This window comes from Saimiri boliviensis, chromosome 11 (assembly GCF_048565385.1).
Source record: "Saimiri boliviensis isolate mSaiBol1 chromosome 11, mSaiBol1.pri, whole genome shotgun sequence".
NCBI classification, from domain to species: domain Eukaryota; kingdom Metazoa; phylum Chordata; class Mammalia; order Primates; family Cebidae; genus Saimiri; species Saimiri boliviensis.
In genome coordinates this window covers 91,457,771-91,475,677 of record NC_133459.1, presented here as the reverse complement: position 1 = coordinate 91,475,677, position 17,907 = coordinate 91,457,771, and the positions used below count along the sequence as shown (strand labels likewise).

Below are 17,907 nucleotides of genomic sequence, written 5' to 3'. Positions count from 1 at the left end.
CACCAACTGGAGAAGCAAACAGCAGGTAGAGACAACAGAGCAGCTCAGATCCACCCAACCAAACTTAAAGTTGTTCCAGTCTAGAGAAGGCTGCTTTCTAAGACATCCCAGCTACGGGCCTCTCAGACTCCTAGGCCACGAGAGTGAAGAGCTCGAGGAAATCCATCATTTCTGAACAAGCCCACCTGCACATGTCCAGAGTCACAAGCTATCAAACCGGATGCCAGTCTGGTACCTGTTCTACCTCCCTTCACTCACAACTGATTTGGAACCTATAAATGAGGGAGTGTGAATGACGAATGTCTAGCTTCCCTCTCGAGTTTCTGCAGACTTTACTGCAGCAGTGTGTGTCGCCCCTGGCCCTGCTCTGCTGTCCCTCTGCCTCCTCGCCACAGCCCCCACTCATACACTCAGGGCTCTTCTCTGGTCAGTACTCCTACGACTCCATGCAGAGTCACCAGCAAATGCCACTCAGCACTTTCCCAGCCCTAACCAGGGGGCATTCACAGGTGGGCATCATTTCCCGTGTGGCCGGGAGGCAGCTGACCTTGGTGTTAGTCTGCTTGATCGGATCAATGTATTATCAATAATAAACTATTTTTATTCAAAAATGCTTATTGAAGAGCTATAAAAAGACTGAGAGTAGTATCCAAAAGGATTAAGCCCAGAATGAAGGAATGCTTTTGGAAAAGGAAAAAGCCACCAAGAAATATTTCTAAGTTAGCCACCTCAGAGCAAAAAGATTTGAGAGGAAAGGTTACTGCTGGGGGATGATAATGAAAGTTAACAGTTAAGAGGGATGAACTACTAAGCTACCCTTGCAGACTTGGAGAGAAGAGACCAGACCTAACAGGTGGGAAGACAGCAAGGGATTTAAATGAGTATCAATTTGCCAGGGTCAAGTGAATCTTTCCCCAGAGAACTTGCTGAGCCGGCAGCTGTACTTTTTGAGTCCCTTCAATAATCTCTGATGCCTTGTGAAGAGCAGAGACGTGCTGCAAGTTCAAAAAAGAACAAATATCCCAGTTTTCAGAATAATGAAAATGATATATTCCAAAAAGAAATCTTGATGTTGATCTTTGTCAAAATTCAAGAATGGATTATTGAACAGATGGTATGCGAGGACCTGGAAAATGGTGAGCATTAGAAACTGGAATTTCTCTAGGAGCAAGTTGGCCAGATTACATCAGGGGAATGAAGGGTTTTGCAAAGAGAGAGATGCACCATTCCCCAGGCTGTGTGGGACGTTGAGCCAGCATGCTCTTCCCCACCAACACAGGGCCTTTCTTCCTTGCTCCTTAGCTCTGTTTGTCAGGGCGATGTGCTTGGGTTCATCTTCCTGCCAAGCTCTGGCCCCATGATAATAAACCCTCCCGTGTTCCTCTCACCAGAGCACTCCCGGGAAATGGAAAGCCTGAAGGAGGCTCTGCTGTCCTCTCGATCCCACCTTCAAGAGCTGGAGAAGGAGCTGGAGCACCAGAAGGTGGAAAGGCAGCAGCTTTTGGAAGACTTGAGGGCGAAGCAGCAAGAGATCCTGCATTTCAGGGAGGAACGTCTTTCCCTCCAGGAAAATGACTCCAGGTAAGAGGAGACCCACTGACAGAGAAGGTAGCATTCTTCATTCTTACATTAGAAGAAAGGATATTGGCAAGACAATCGGTGCCCTCTTTTGGAAACCTCAATGTTCCCTCTGCTATTCCTGATTTGTATGTGTGGGAGGGGCCACTTTGAGCAGAAGAAAGGACTTTTCCGGGAATGCCTTTTCACTCTCTAGTTGAGAGAGTAAAACACTGTTATATAAGTCTTCAGTATATCATAGACATGGAAAAGAAGGGTTTTCGTGCTTCCGATTTGATATAGGACATTTGTCTCACCATCACCTAGAAGCTTCTGTACTGGCTTAAGCCCTGTAACTGCTGGTCAGAATGCAAAGAGCACTTTAGGAGCAATTAGGAGACTGTGCTGGTGTGTCTCTTCTGCTCTGAACTAATGTAGCTAATGCTGTAATTTCAAGCAAAGTTACTTTACCTCCCTCAGCCTTCATTGCCACATCTGTGAAATAAAAATGACGGTCTTCATGACCCGCTGAGTTGACATCTGGGGCTCCAATATAACCCTAACCGTAACCCTTTACGACCCACTGAGTTGATGTCTGGCTCTCAGCTGATTGCCCCGCTGTGGCTGAGTGGCCCTGCCATCTCAGTGGGCCTTGCCTCTCCCTGGGCAGACTGCAGCACAAGCTGGTCCTCCTGCAGCAACAGTGTGAAGAGAAACAGCAGCTCTTCGAGTCCCTCCAGTCAGAGCTACAAATCTACGAGGCACTTCATGGCAATTCCAAGAAGGGGCTGAAAGGTATGTGTTCTCCTCTCAACCCAGGAGTTTTTGCCCTTGCATAGGATGCCAGTGAGGTCTTTTCTTTGGGAGCTGTGGAGATCATGGGAAGCTACAGAGTTCTGACTCAGAAATCCCTACCTGAACCTGGGGCTCCCATTAGGAACTCTCATACACAAAGCCCAACATGAGATGTTGGTGGCATGAGCAAGATCCAGCCTGATCATTCCTAACAATGGGCCACAAGAGTAAACCTTACCCACTTAGATGGCCAGACACTAGTTAATCAATATCTAGATTATAAAACTGTCTTAATGATATCATCATATGAAAAGGCCTTTAATATTGTCAGTAATACATAGTGACAACCCATTCAGCCCAGTGTAGCAGGCAGTCTGCTCCCACCCTGACCCTGTCCCTAGTAGCATCTGGCTGTCAGCTTATTGCCCTTTTATTTAATTTCCATAAATCCTGATTTAGTTTCCTGATTTTCTAAAGAGAAGGTGAAATGGAATTTGAAGAAATACAGTTCCCGGCTGGGAGAATAGCTTAAGTACAAAGTCAGGGTGAGTGTTGGGTTGGTGGGGACCAGCCAGCCCATAGGAGAAAATTAAGACACACACACACAGACACACACACACACACACACACACACTCACACTAAAACTTATAGAAATACCACTAAATAGAACCTATATTTTAATCCTGTATTTAAATGTTAAGGACATTTATTGAAGACTTTGCTGCCTGCTGAAATAATCTAACATTTGAGAATTTTGATATATTTCTTCATTTTTATTTTTTTATTTTTTATTTATTTTATTTATTTATTTATTTATTTATTTTATTTATTTTTTTATTGCATTTTAGGTTTTGGGGTACATGTGAAGAACATGCAAGATTGTTGCATAGGTACACACATGGCAGTGTGGTTTGCTGCCTTCCATCCCCTCACCTGTATCTGTCATTTCTCCCCATGCTATCTCTTCCCACTCATTTTTCTTTAAATGGAAAAGGGTACTCAAAATATAATGTTAGTAAGTCACAGCAGGCTGGAAAAGAGGGCTGACATCAATGTCATGAAATTTGGCAAAGATAAAAAGCAAAATCCTGAGTTTGATTAAAAATACCAGTGGTAGAAATATAGGGTAGGCAGCCGTTCATAGATGTGAGGGTGTGGGGTTTGCTAGAAACATGTTCGCACAAGTAAGATGTAGGTCAAAGGTTGCTAGAAATGCCAGCTGAACCTGACACTACAGTAGTATAAGTGTGATGTCTGCCTGTGGAGACCGTGTCTAAAATACTGTTAGATTAAGGGGTACCATCTTTTGAAAGGGCATTGACACACTAGGGAACATAATGAAGACGGGGCACACAATGGGGTGGACCAGAAATGTTCAACTGATCAGAGGAACTAAAGAAGTTTAGGCCTTCAAAAGGTCTTGAGGACATGAGAACTGGCTTCAGATATTTGAAGAACTGTCAGGTGAAAAAGAACTGATGTATTTTTATGTCCCTCCAGAGGGCTAAACAAAGGGTAAAAGGCAGTGGAATTTAGATTCAAATTATCATAAATCCTGACTTAGTTTCCTAATTTTCTAAAGAGAAGGTGAACTGGAATTTGAAGAAATACAAGGGGCAGGCAGCTCTCACCAGGCTGGGAGAATAGCTTAAGTACAAAGTCGTGGTGAGTGTTGGGTCAGTGGGACCAGCCTGCCCACAGAGAAGCTGAGTGTTGGGAAGACTGAGATGTCAGGATGGGGCAGCAGAGTCACCAAATCTGAAAAGTCCACAGGTCAGAATGAAAGTTTGCATTCTGCATAGTAGCCAATGAAACTAAGTCTGTTCTTTTTCAAAGAAAATAATCACATGATGAAAACAGAACTTTAAGATGCCAAGTCTCAGGGGATGTCCTTGGAGTTGGGAGACATTAGAATCTGGGAAACCTATTGGATGGGTCTAGTGATATTCTAGCACATTAAGAGATGCGAGTCGAATATAAGGTGCTATTGGGAAGACGAAAGGGTACAGATAGATTAAATTACAAAATAAGCAAAATTTAGTGAGAACTTGTATTGAGAAAGAGAGAGAGGAACATCGTAGAACTGCGGGCAAAATTCAAGAGTAGGTTATATACCAAAGTCTCTGAAAGTGCTTTATCCTGAGCTGCCTTCCCTTTCATGTCTTTTAGGATTCATTTCAAAGCTACAATCACTAAAGCTCCATAATGTCTTACCTGTAATTTCAAAATCCAATAAGATCTCCAAATTAAAATTTTCAAATACACATTTAATGGCAAAATCTAGATGAACTGACAAGAGGATATTCATATGTCTTTATTTATCTACTTAGAATATTCACATAGCTCACTGCAGAAATAGTTTTATGTTTGATTAAGAACTGTGGCTCACATGCAACTGGGTACATGTTATATATGATACATGTACCCTGCTGCCTTGTGAAAGCTAAAACAAATTTCACCTTTCAAAATACGTTTGGCCTTAAGGTTTTCAGATAAGGGACTGTGGCCTTGTAGAATATTTCTTAGATCTCTTATTCCCCAGTACAAAGAAGTAGACTACCTGTGGTGAAGGGAGGTAAATATATATATGTAAATATATTTATATGTGTGTGTGTGTCTGTGTGTGTATGTGTAGATGCACATATGTACACATGTGTGTATGTATATATGTACAGATATATGGACATACATAGTGTGAATATATATACACACATATATACACACTATATGTAAGTGTATAAATACACATATATATATACACACACACATATATATATATAGAGAGAGAGAGAGAGAAAGAGAGAGAGACAGACAGACAGACAGACAGAGAGAAAGAGAGAGAGAAAGAAGTTGAAAAACTCACTTAGTTATAATCCCTGATCTAAGATACCCAATTCACATTCTCACATGCTACCAAAAGGCCTCCTCCTTCTCCTTTATTTTTGAGAGTGAAGACTGTCAAATCTCTTTCTCTCTCACCCCCTACACTTCTCTAGCTCAGTGCTGACCTGCCTTGGAGGATCCTATACTTTAGCCTACAGGACTAAGGTTACCATGGAGATGAAATATGGACTTATTCTCATCTGCCAATCAAATACTCTCGGTGCATGTCCTTAAACCCCAGGGAAATTTCAGACTGGATGTGTGCCATCTCAGTGTCCCCAGGCCACACACAGAAATGGCAACATCTGTATCATAGATGGGTTGCAGAAGACTCAGATTAAACTGGGATCCTTGGCAGAAAAGAATGTCACAGAGGAGGGTTGTGACAAGTGCTTGGAAATACTTGGGCAAATGTTACCAGACTCCTCTCTTCTTTTAGCTTACAGCCTGGATGCTTGCCACCAAATCCCTTTGAGCAGTGACCTGAGCCACCTGGTGGCAGAGGTACAAGCTCTGAGAGGGCAGCTGGAGCAGAGCATTCAGGGGAACAATTGTCTGCGACTGCAGCTGCAACAGCAGCTGGACAGCGGTGCTGGCAAAGCCAGTCTCAGCCCGTCCACCGTTAACCAGAACTTCCCAGCCAGCGCTGACCCTGGAAACAAGCAGCAGCTCCTCCAAGGTAGGAAGGAAAAGGAGCCTAGAAAGCCAGTGGGGAGATCACCAGGATGTCTGTGGTGGAAGGTGCAATCTGCCTCACCTATGCTCCTCAGGGTCAGGTTGAAATCAGAGATGCTCTCGTCTAGCAGCCTGAGCAAAAGCGTGGTACTTACGTCAGACCAGGCTCCAGATTCTGAGTTTACCACTTACAGGTCATTTGTTTTGGGCAAGGTGTTTAAAGTCGGAGGGATTTAAGCCTTAGTTTCTTCATATTTAAGATGGGGATAATAATAATATATATCTTATATGATTTTGAGCATTAAATGAAATCATTAACAAGTGCTTGGCACACTAAGAATGGCTCAATAATTAGGAGCTGTATATGTTCACACCTTTTCCTTGGATTCGCTTAGTGCTTTGGTATTAACCAAGCATTTTCACATATATAATTTCATCTGAAGACAGACAGGTTTTGTTATCTCTGTATTTCACATGAGAAAACTTAAGTCTCGAGATATTAACAGAAAAACAAGGGTTTACAGAGGTTACAGACAAAGCTAGGATTCGAACCAGGTGTTGTGGTTTTCAGTCTATGTTCCTTCCAGCTCCCTGTGCCCTGTCTCGGTATTGCCGACCTTCCCAGATTCTCTAGTCCCCACTTCCCTCATAGGTGGGGAACTCAGTGTGTGGCAAAATAATCCTTTTCCTAAGGAAAGAGGGCTCCGGGGAAGTCCTGGATGGTGGGTGATTTATTTCAGGTGGCCATCACTCACTTTCTCGACCCCACCCCTCACCTGCCTTTTCAGATAGATGTGCTTGACCAGGTCCCCCTTCTCTTCTCAATATCTCCCATCAAGCTCACTGCTCCCAGTATTAATTTAAATCTTCATGGTGTCCCCTACTCTCTTAACTCATTCAATTTCTACTTCCTCTGTCCCTTTTTCCTTTTGATACACCATTTAGTATACCATCTCCACTCACCTTCATGGCCATGCCTTCAATTTTATTCAAATCAGGAACCACTTCTTTTCAGTATCTCTAAAGCTGAGCTTTCAAACTCTCCTGCTAGCTATTTCTGGGTCATGTTAATCTTTATTTTTCTCTGGTTCTTGTAGATGCTCATTTATCTGACAGTAACCTTATTTGTCAATTGAAGGTGACAATAACATGACTATACTGTTTTGGCAATTCAAAGAACTCACGTGGGCTGGCAGGCATACCGCCTGGCCTCCAGGAACTGCTCAGCTTACATTAGCTGGAGGTCTTGCCCGCCTCTGGGCTGCCCTGATGGTTGTGGTGTTCAGTTACGTCTCCAACTCTTCCTTCCAACCAGGCCTTCCCCTCTCCCTGGCTTCCCACACAGCAGCCAAGACTCAGCCCCACTGGCGCAGTCTCTGCCCCTCTTCCTCTAGCACCCCCAAGGCCCGAGTTGGAAAGCAGGCACGGGGCCACACTTGACTGAGCAGAACCTTTTCTACCTTCTTTGTGATATTTTCCAATTCCTCCACCTTTGGGTTGCTTTTTAGTCTCCAGCAAGACACTGTTAACCCACCAAGCCTTCTGTCTCCATTCTCATACAAGTAAACTTTTTACAGTATTAACTCATCAGAATGATGACTGGAATGTTTAGTCCCCCATGAATCCATTCATTCCTTGATTCTGCATTTTAATATGTGCTATATATATTTATACATAATACATTTAGTTACAGGGCATTGTATTAGATACTATACACAAATTATACTCAAGATTTCATTTATAAAAATACACCTAATAATTTTTTAAAATAGAAGTCACTTTTTTTATGGAACACGCCTCAATTAAAGGCATATCTTTTAGTTCTGAAGAATGGAAACATTCTGAACTCAGTGACGCATCGGCTTTTGCTTTTGATTGTGGGGTATGGATGATATTCTGTAAGAACAGAGTCCTCAGGTGGGTGCGGCCAGGTATGCGTGTGCTTGCTGTGCAGCGTGTTCCAGGGCTGCTGGAAACTGTGGTTGCCTTTCCCCCTAGATTCAGCTGCTTCCCCTCCGGTCCGGGATGTTGGTATGAATTCCCCAGCTCTGGTCTTCCCTGGCTCTGCTTCCTCTACTCCTGGCTCAGAAATGGCCACAATCAACAGAACAAATGGTAAATGTGGTCACTAAAGGGCCCAGGGACTGATGATGGAAAGTGGTTAATGCCAACACCCCTTTGTTGTCTACATACTTATTATCTGTGTTTAGAGAGTTTTCTCTGCGTGCCCCAAGGCCTTCAGCCCTACTCATTGCACCTTCTGTGGCCCCTTTCTTGCCATTGTTCACCCTCCTGTAGTTTTCCTACTGCTCTGTTTTTGCTTCGTTGCACCGTGACCTCTCCATTCTCGAGCATGCTCTCTGTATCCAGCTTGATTTCCTTGTCTGTGTCTTCTCTACCTGGAGCCTTATTATTTATCATTAATAAAATGTGTCCCATTTCATTTGCCAATGAGGAAAAAATTGTCTCCTGGCAAACTTATCATTAAGAGATGCTCTAAGAAAGATGATAAAAATATAAAACCCAGAAGATCTCTGTGGACTCTGCCCTGCCCTTGTACATTCCAGGGCTTCCTTTCTTGTTCCCAGCGTCTTCTTTTTCTTGTTCCCTACTCTTTTGGGTTGGAGCAAACTGAGAATATCATTATTAATAACAGAAGATTCTGTTTCGTTGTCATTTTCTTTTTCAGGCTTGAGTTTGAATACTCCTCCAGGGATGAAGACCCCTCCCAAGCTGGAGGGTGATGCTACTGATGGCTCCTTTGCCAATAAGCATGGCCGCCATGTCATTGGCCACATTGATGACTACACTGCCCTGAAACAGCAGATTGTGGAGGGCAAGCTGCTGGTCAAAAAGATAGCATCCCTTGTGAGATCAGCATGCAGCTTCCCTGGCCTTGAAGCTCAAGGCCCAGAGGTAATCACACCTGTAGCTTCAGACGCACTTTTCTTGTGCCCTTTCTTCCTTTGACTTTCACTCCTTCTCCCACTATTTTTGTTTTTTTTCATGCTTTGCATTTCTCAACAGCTGAGGCTTTTTCTTCCCTGTATAGCAGCCAGGCCCTTTCTTCTTTCTCTCCTATTTTCACTGTGCGTTCTGCTGTGTTCCAGATGTAGCTGACTGGGTATTTCCCCCTGGCCCCACAGACACACGTGGCATGGCCGAGCAGCCTCTGGGAACTTATTAACTACCACAGTCACACAGGCACATGACCATCTGTGGGCGGAGTGGACTCAATGCTTTGCACAGAAATGGAAGGATTCGCAGATGTGTGGACCCCACACATGGAAGGGTCGAGAAGTCCTGGCAGCCGTGGCATTGCCTTTTGCAGATTGCATAGGGGGAGGCAAGCAGCAAAGCTTCTCAGAGCACCCTGCCAGTGAGAGAGACTGGGCCCGGTGGCTGTGCTGTCTGAGCTGCTGGAGACCCTTGGATCTGCAGGGACAGCCCAGCCTCCACGGAGCCGACACACGAGAGGGCAAGACACACACCCAAGTAGATGAGCACAGTAGTCTGCTACAGGCACAGTGTGAGAAGTGATTCTCTGTGCCGTAAGTGCGCCAATGCGAATGTGGTCATTCCTCTCAGGCAGGGAAGGTAACAGGTTCATAGAGGAATGAGGGGGATGAGTTTTGGAAGACTTGTGGGTTGTGCAGGTGGAGGAACATATACCAGGTACAGGGGGCAGCATCTTAGTTCCAAGAGCAGCGAACGGTTGTGCCAGGGCCTCGCAGGTTCAGGCAGGCCTGTGTTCTGTGCCTCACTCATAAAGGAATCTTGAGCCCATGCAGGAGAAAAAAAGTAATCGCTCCTGCGGGGTTACCTTTCCCCAGGTGCTGGGCAGCAAAGGCGTTCATGAGCTTCAGAGCCGCACAAGTGCCCTGCACCACGCCCTAGAGGAGTCGGCCTCCCTCCTCACCATGTTCTGGAGAGCAGCCCTGCCGAGTACCCACGCCCCTGTACTGCCTGGCAAAGTGGTAAGATGCTGGTGTCCTTTCTCGGTTCAAACCCAGCTCTCCTGCCCTCCAATAGTATTCTGTCTCCTCAGTGTCACGGCTTTCCAGAAAATCAGGAGCCACATAGTGAGCCAGGATAGACAGGAACTTAGGGGAGTGTCCCTGGAGGGACATCACTGTCCCACGGTGGCTGCTTTCACTGCAGCTCTGAATATATCCCAATCGCCCCTAACCCCCAGCCCCCGGATAAGAAAATGAAGGAAGATGAGGGAGGGGTATGGAGAAGGTGGAGATGTCATAACCCTGGCAATCCATAAATGTTCAGTTTCTTTACCTCTCTGACATTTGGCTGAATTGAAATTCAGTTAAAGCTTCAGCACCCATCTCCCACCCCTCAGGTCCCATGGTCAAATAAATGATCACAGAATGCCCCCAGGAGACTGAGCCTTTTTAGCCACTGCCTGGTATCCCAGCAAATCACTTAAGCTGGCATCTCGTGGGCCAGGCCTGTGGATCTGCCACCCCTCAGGGTCTGCTCAGAGCTCAGGCTAACTCTGACTGGCAGGCAGGTTTCAGGATGCCCTCCTTAGGGATTGGATCTCCAGATCGGTGTCACCAGTACCTTTCAGGATCTAACTATGCTAATTCCAGGGAGAGGGTGTTTTGCCATCCTCATGTTGACACAAATATTTACAAACTTGCCAACTTTCCTGAGTCCGGATCTCTCTCCTGACATAACATTTCTGAACTCGCTATCTTAGGAAGGGAGAGTGACAGAATTGACAGCAGGACTAAGTCAAGGTCTTCTTCAGAGTTGGGAGTTTTATTCCAGCCTGAAGTAAGGTTTTCTTAAGCTCCAGATGTGTAGGCCTGTGCTAGTCTGCATGGAGCTTCCAGAGTCTCAGTAGTCCTACCTAATGGCCTCACCCTAACCTCCCCAGCTGGAGGTATTCGCAGCTGTGAAGGCGGAAATGCAGTCCAGGAGAGCTGAGAAGACTCTGGAATCTTTCTTTGAACTGGAAAGAGCCACAAAGCACAGGGTGCTTTAGGCCTTCTGCCTGTTCAGTAAGAATCTATTCCTGTCATCCAGGGAGAATCAACAGAAAGGGAACTTCTGGAACTGAGAACCAAAGTATTCAAACAGGAGCGGCTCCTTCAGAGCACAGCTGAGCGTCTGAAGACTGCAAACCAGCAGAAGGAGAGCATGGAGCAGTTCATCGTCAGCCAGCGTAGGTTCCCTGAGTGAAGGAACGGGGGACGAAACGGGCGGTCTTCCCGATGCCCCACTCATGCTGCTGATGAGCATGAACAGGGAGGCCTGGAGGTGTTGGGATTGGAGAGACTGATTTGATGTTCCCAAACCTCCTGTGCCACGAGCAATTGTGGATGCAGAAGGAGGGGAGGATGGGGGTGGATAGCAGGAGACTCCAAGCTTAATGGCCAGAAAGAAACACTTTACAATTCTCATGCTAAGCAAGGAGGGGTAATTTCTGTGGGTGATTTCTACTCTGTGGTGCTCTCTTGTTTCAGTAACCAGAACACACGATGTTTTGAAGAAGGCAAGAACTAACTTAGAGGTAAGGAAACTATTGCACCAGTCAGAGGCACGGAGCTTGCCCCCAACCCATCACTATGTGTTAGCAGATCTTGTAGGTGGCCCTTGGCCTGCTTTGGCCTTCCGGGAGAAGATTTCGGGTCTACTTGCAAGATCCCAGGTTCTCAGTGAGCACCCGTCACCCTCCCCCCAGTCAGCTCCTGCCCTGCATCTTTGTTCACTCTCACACTGGTGGCATCTCTCCTTTCTGCTCCAGTATTTCTTCTTTGATGCTAAGTCAGGAGACTGGAGAAATCCAATTCAGCTGACTCTTGAAGCCAGCAGACATTCGGGGGTCTGCCTCTGAATGAGCTTTAGGTAGTGGGGTCTTGAGGCCAGTTGTGTTCTATTCTTCATGAAAAAATAAAAGCAATTTGCATCCTAATAAACTGATTTCACTGCACACTACTGGGTTAAGAACAGCAATTTGAATTTGATATATCGTTTTCTTTAAGTCACATGACTAAAGAGATCTGTTGGGTCTCATCAGTCTGAAAGAGAATTTGATAATAAATAACAGAGTTTAAGGGGGGAAATGTTATATATGTACTAGATATTATCTACATTTACTTAAAACACTGTTAATCATTCCCTGGGAAGTACTTTAAAGTAAAATGTGAAGTCTATGAAATGGTTTAAAAACCAGAAATGAAACCTTTTCACTTGGACTTCAAAGTTTTGCCATAAGCAATTGAGCATATTCCTGGAAATGTTTCTAAATCGTAACCTGAGAAAATCTCGATCTCCATAGTGTGAAAATGACTAGGGCCATGATTTAACTTGCTCTCTCTCTTTTTTTTTTCACTAATTCCCTTTTGTTTTTCTCTGATAATTCCTTTCTTTCTTGAGCCTCTTTTAGAGCAACACTTACAGGATTGCCTCTGTAAAGCCTTATTCCTGTCCCAGAAAAGGTAACCCCAAAATCTCCCTTAGTATCCACTGGCTTTTTCCAGCGTGGGAGCTTTCCCCTTGACCTCCCATAGGTCATTGGAAAGGACCCGAGGCCTCGGTTCTATTATTTGGCTCGTCACTAACTGGTGTGTGGCTTTGGCTTGTCCCTGGGTCTCTGTGAGTCTGCTGCACCCTCACCTGTCAAAGGTGGGACTGGCCTTAGCTGAGCTCTGAGGTCCATATAGACTTGACCCCTCCATGTCCTCATTATGTCAACTAGACATCAACTTAACAGAGGACTTCCCTGCAAAATGTCCTCTTTTTCCTACAAGAGGCTATTTCTGTATGTGCATGTTTCCTGCTAAGCACTTCTTTTTTGGGGGAAGATGGCAGAGGCCATTCTTCTGCTGAGACAAAGGGATTTGGAGAGTCACCTGGCCCCTGAAGAAGGAATGGTAGAATCCAGCCACCCAGTGTGCAGTGAACTGGAGCAGGGATCTCAGCACACGGGGAGGTGGGGAGGCTCCCTTAACCTGGGGCACCTGCTGTTCCTCCAGACTGCAGCGCATGCTCTTAGCTCATCCTCTTACCTGGCTCTCACCAAACTCCTGGCTTTAGTCACCACATCGCTCTCACTCCAGCTTCAGGTAGCCATCAGCAGGGCCTGGCAATATCCACTGGTTTGGTTTGTTTTATTTTTGTCTGCAGGTGAAATCCCTAAGGGCTCTGCCGTGCACTCCAGCCTTGTGACCCTTGCCTTCCAGGAACCATGCAAGAAGCGCAGCCGCCCGAGGTCCTTAAAACAGCAGGAAGGGTGGGCCTGTCCCCGTTTTGTGCAGCTACCTATCTGCTGAGGAGCCTCTGGGCCTCATTCCTCCAAGTCCACTGGAGGGTCCAGAAGAGGGAGTCAGAAGTGCATCCTGGTGGAGCGGGAAGAAAGGCAGAAAGCCTTTCTGACAGCTATGGAATACTGTTAGCCAAGGCCCACTTGGCCCAGCATGAAGCAAAGGATGTGTAGTTTGCATGGAAGGTTTTGTGAGACTGCTTCTCAACAGCCCCAGCAGCGTGGGAACCAGCAACAGCACACTCCTGCCTCGTCAGCTGCCCTGAGATGGAAAACTCAGTGAAGACAGGACCCTAATTCTGATGAATGAAGCATGTGGTCCCAATGCCGGAGCTCCTCTGGCAGGTTCTAAAAGCACAATACTGAGCAGCAGTGCCCTGCTGGATAGTACTGGTGGGGACTCAGTGAGCGCTGCTCACAGATCCACCCCTGACCCTGCTGGGTCGAGTCAGGCTGTGCTTTGGTCTGCCCTGTGGCATCTGCGTTCACATCATGAATGCGGTGACTTCCCAGATACCATCTCAGGCTTAAGCTAGCACATCCTATTTCTTTTCTTCTATGATATCCAAATTGGACTGACCTCACTTCAAATACACTGTCCCATTTTGTCATCCTTTCTTACCTCAGGGAAACTGGGGACTGATGGCCAGACCAATTCTGCTGAAATTCTTGCATAGAGCAAACGTGTGCTCATTTTTAAGTGGCATGGGAGAGGTCCCCAGCCATAGTAAAGCCCAGTCGGTGTCTTCACAGTGCAGATAGAATATGTTTGTGTGTATAAATGTATGATACAGATTTATATATGTTGCTATCACCATATGTTGAAGGCCAATATAATTGGTGGACCGGGTGGGTAAGAGAAAATGAAAGTCTTTTTGGTGATTATTAAAGCAAAATGTGTATAAAGAAATAAATAGTTTTTCTTTCACTGCTTTGTTTTCCATTTCTGCACCAATCCCTTGACAGTATAAAGAACTGGAAAGAGAAAATAGCAAAGATAAACTGTTTAAGAAGCACATAGTCTAATGCTTGAACTCTAACTTTAAAAGTGTAAGGTCTTCTTTCTTTGTCATTTTATAAGAATCTTCGGTCTGAAAATATGAAAGAATGGTTCTTAAACTTGGTGTACCTTAGAAGTAGCTGTGGAGATGATAAGGAGCTACCTCTTGGTCTCCAAATCCCAGGAGATTCAGTTGGTGTGGGCCCTAGAATCTGCGTTTTAAAAATATAAGCACCGCAGGTGATTCCATTATATGTGGGCTGCAGATCAGTTTCAAAAAACAGTGTTCTATAACACTGAATCAAAATTAAAAATAAATTTAAGAATCTTGAATCAAAAAGCATGTTATTCCATAAACACTGATACAAAATTTTAAAAATATTTTTTGGGAAAAGTTCTTAGCTACATGCTTTTGATCCCCAGGACTGAAATAAACCTATCACTTCACAATTATTTACTAGATACATTTAAGAAATAAAAACAGGTAGGAGGTGGAGTAAGATGGTAGAATAGAACTCTCCAGCAATGGTCTCCCTGAAGGAACATCAAATTGAACAACTATTCATACAAGAAAACACTTGCACACAGCTAAATAATCAGGTGAGAGATCAGAGCACCTGGTTTTAGCACAATAACAAGAAAAGATGCATTGAAGAAGGGAGGAAGGACAGTATTGCTTTGCTTCTGACACCTCTCCCCCAACCACAGGAAATGCATCTTTGAGAGAGAATCTAATGGCTTGGGGACAAGGAAGAAGGTGTGGGACTTTATATTGAAACTTAGTACCATTTTTACCATGGTGAAACACAGCACTGGACAGAACCCTACAGCACTTGATTCCAGGCTGATGCCCACAAAAGAAGCATTTAGACCAAGGGCATCAGCTGCTCCAGCAGGAAGAACCCACCAAAGTTCTGGCCGGCTTTATCACTGGCAATGTATTGGGCTTCAAATAAATTTCAGGAGCAGGCAGGCTATAGTAACCACATCCTTGGGTAAGCCCTGATGCCTCATAGGTCTGGAACACCCTAGGCTTGGGGTGTGAGCCAGTATGACAGCAGCAGCTGCAGCAGCTCTGGGAATGCTTGTATCAACCCTCCCCATACTCCAGGCAGTGTGGTCTGGAGAGAGATTCCTTTTGCCTGGGGGAAAGAGAGGAAAGTAAGCTAGGGGCTTTGCCTGGGAACGCAGAGAACAATCCCTGATATTCCCCCAACAGGGCTGGGGACCTAGAAATCTGTAAGGATTGCAGTGTAACTGGGCCTAGGGTACACTGTAGTACAAAAATGGCTGTAGTGACCACTGGCTTGGGGAACTCATTAGCCCACTTTGAATTCCTGGAAGGCCCTCTGAAGGACAGGTACAAACAAGACCTGACTACAAAGGCCGGAATAAATATCTTATCCTTCAATGCCCAGATACTGACAAACATCGACAGTATCAGGAACATTTACGTCAATATTACCTCATCAAATGGACCAAATAAGGCACCAATGACCAACCCTGGAAAGATGGAGATGTGTAACCTCTCAGGGAATTCAGAATAACTGTTTCGAGAAAGCTCAGTGAACTTCAAGAAAACAGAGAAATAATTCAGAAATATATCAGATAAACTTAACAGGGATACTGAAGTAACAGAAAAAACAAAACAAAACAAAACAAAACAAACAAACTCAAACAAATCCTGGAGCTGGATAATGCATTAGTGGGTCTCAGTAGAACTGATGAAGCAGAAGAAAGAATTAGCATGAAAACAAGCTATTTGAAAATATGGTCAGAATAATAAGAAAGAACACAGAATGTTTAAGAGATCTAGAATAGTGCCTCAAAAGAGAAAATCAAAGATTCTTGGCCTTAAACAAGGGGTTGAGAAGGAGCAAAGAGTAGAAAGCTTCTTCAGGCCGGGCATGGTGGCCCATGCTTGTAATCCAAGCACTGTGGAGGCCAAGGCAGGTGGATCACCTGAGGTCGCGAGTTCAAGACCAGCTTGACCAACATGGTGAAACCCCATCTTTATTAAAAAATTTAAAAAAAATAATAAAGAAAGCTTCTTCAAAGAAATAACAGAAAACTTGCTAAACCTAGAGAAAGATATAATATCCAGACACAGAAACATCAAAGATCACTAAACAGATTCAATCCATATTAAACTGCCCCAAGACATATAATAAATTCTTAAAGATGAAGGAGAAAGAGGAGATCCTAAAAGCAGCAAGAGAAGAGCAAATAACATATAAAGTAGTTCCTCCCTCCCTCCCTCCCTCTCTCTCCCTCTTCTTTTCCTCCCTCCCTCCCTCCCTCCTTCCCTTCCTTCCTTCTTTCTTTTTTTCCTTTCTTTTCTTTTTTTCCCGAGACGGAGTCTTGCTCTGTCACCTAGGCTGGAGTGTGGTGGCACTATCTTTGCTTACTGAAACCTCCACCTCTAGAGTTCAAGCAATTCTCCTGCCTCACCCTCCTGAGTAGCTGGGATTACAGGTGTGCACCACCATGCCTGGCTAATTTTTGTATTTTTAGTAGAGACAGGGTTTCACCATGTTGGCCAGGCTGGTCTCAAACTCCTGACCTCAGGTGCTCTTCAGGCCTCAGCCTCCCAAAGTGCTGGGATTACAGGTGTGAGCCACTGTGCCTGGCCACCTGTGTCACTTTTTACCAGAAACTTTCAGAGTCAGCAAGTGGCCGCGTGTCTCTTTCCTTTTTGCCACGAGACTTTTGATGTTTCCAATGCAGATGAATTCGTTAGGCTGCTGTGGATATGTTGTATGAGACAGAAACCAAACTTTGTTGTAAGCCATTGAGATTGGGGGTTGTGCCAGGGGCAGTGGCTTATGCCTGTAATCCCAGCACTTTGGCAGGCCGAGGCTGGAGGATCACTTCAGACCAAGAGTTCAAGACCAGCCTGGCTAACATGATGAAACTCTCCCTCTACTGAAAATACAAAAATTACCTGGGTGTGGTGAGGTGTGCCTGTAATCCCAGCTACTCAGGAGACTGAGGCAGGAAACTTACTTGAACCAGGAGGTGGAGGTTGCAGTGAGCCAATGTCACGCCACTGCACTCCAGCCTGGGTGACAGAGCGAGACTCCATCTCTAAAAAACAAAAACCAAACAGAAAGAGGAGAGAATGGAGGCTGCTTGTTATTGCATCATAACCTTGTTTATCCTGATTGATGCATTAGAGGAACAATTTCCTGAGGCACAGTTTACTGACCATGAATTTCCTTCAAACCCCAGAGAGCAGGCTTTTCAGGGGGAGGCTCAGTGTGAAATCTCCTTCCAAGGTAGACCCTGGTTCAAGTTCCAGCTACAAACCCTCACCACCTGTGAGACCTTGGGCAGTTCACATTCCACCCCTGTGGCTCATTGTGCTCAGTTGTAAAATAGGTTAAATCCCAAAAGATCTCATCTAAAATCTCAAAAATTACAATCCCCCAAAATTTGAATCTGTAATGTTGAAATCCTGAGAGATGAATTCTGGGGAAGGGTTGAGTGTGTTTTTGGTCATATGCCAGAGAGTTGCATCATGTTAGTTGAATCATGACAGGTGAACGATTACCTTGTTATTTATTTATAAGTTAAGCATGGTGTAAGGAGATAGAGAAGGGTGCCTTGTTGACAACAGATGGGATTGGGGAGCTAATTTTAGTTGTTAATCAGGCAAGGTGGCTCCCACCTGAAGTCCTGAAGTCCCAGAACTTTGGGAAGCCAAGGCAG

General features: G+C 45.0%; 1 protein-coding gene across 16 annotated transcripts in view; it reads left to right on the top strand.

Annotated features, from left to right (window-relative positions):
- PDE4DIP (myomegalin) overlaps positions 1 to 14,124 on the top strand; it is a 222,259-nt gene extending 208,135 nt beyond the window's left edge. For 6 of the 16 annotated variants that reach the window (XM_039460976.2, XM_039460973.2, XM_039460974.2 and 3 more), the window contains 9 exons: positions 1,392 to 1,581; positions 2,228 to 2,352; positions 5,676 to 5,915; positions 7,910 to 8,026; positions 8,601 to 8,827; positions 9,745 to 9,888; positions 10,958 to 11,096; positions 11,398 to 11,444; positions 13,117 to 13,303. In XM_039460976.2, coding sequence (XP_039316910.1) covers positions 1,392 to 1,581; positions 2,228 to 2,352; positions 5,676 to 5,915; positions 7,910 to 8,026; positions 8,601 to 8,827; positions 9,745 to 9,888; positions 10,958 to 11,096; positions 11,398 to 11,444; positions 13,117 to 13,206 — 1,319 coding nt within the window. In that variant the 3' untranslated portion in view covers positions 13,207 to 13,303. Of the gene's footprint in view, positions 1 to 1,391; positions 1,582 to 2,227; positions 2,353 to 5,675; positions 5,916 to 7,909; positions 8,027 to 8,600; positions 8,828 to 9,744; positions 9,889 to 10,957; positions 11,097 to 11,397; positions 11,445 to 12,310; positions 12,373 to 13,060 lie in introns of all 16 variants that reach the window. The other 10 variants (XM_074381175.1, XM_039460972.2, XM_074381177.1 and 7 more) reach the window with 5 other exon arrangements.
- Positions 14,125 to 17,907: the final 3,783 nt, after the last annotated feature.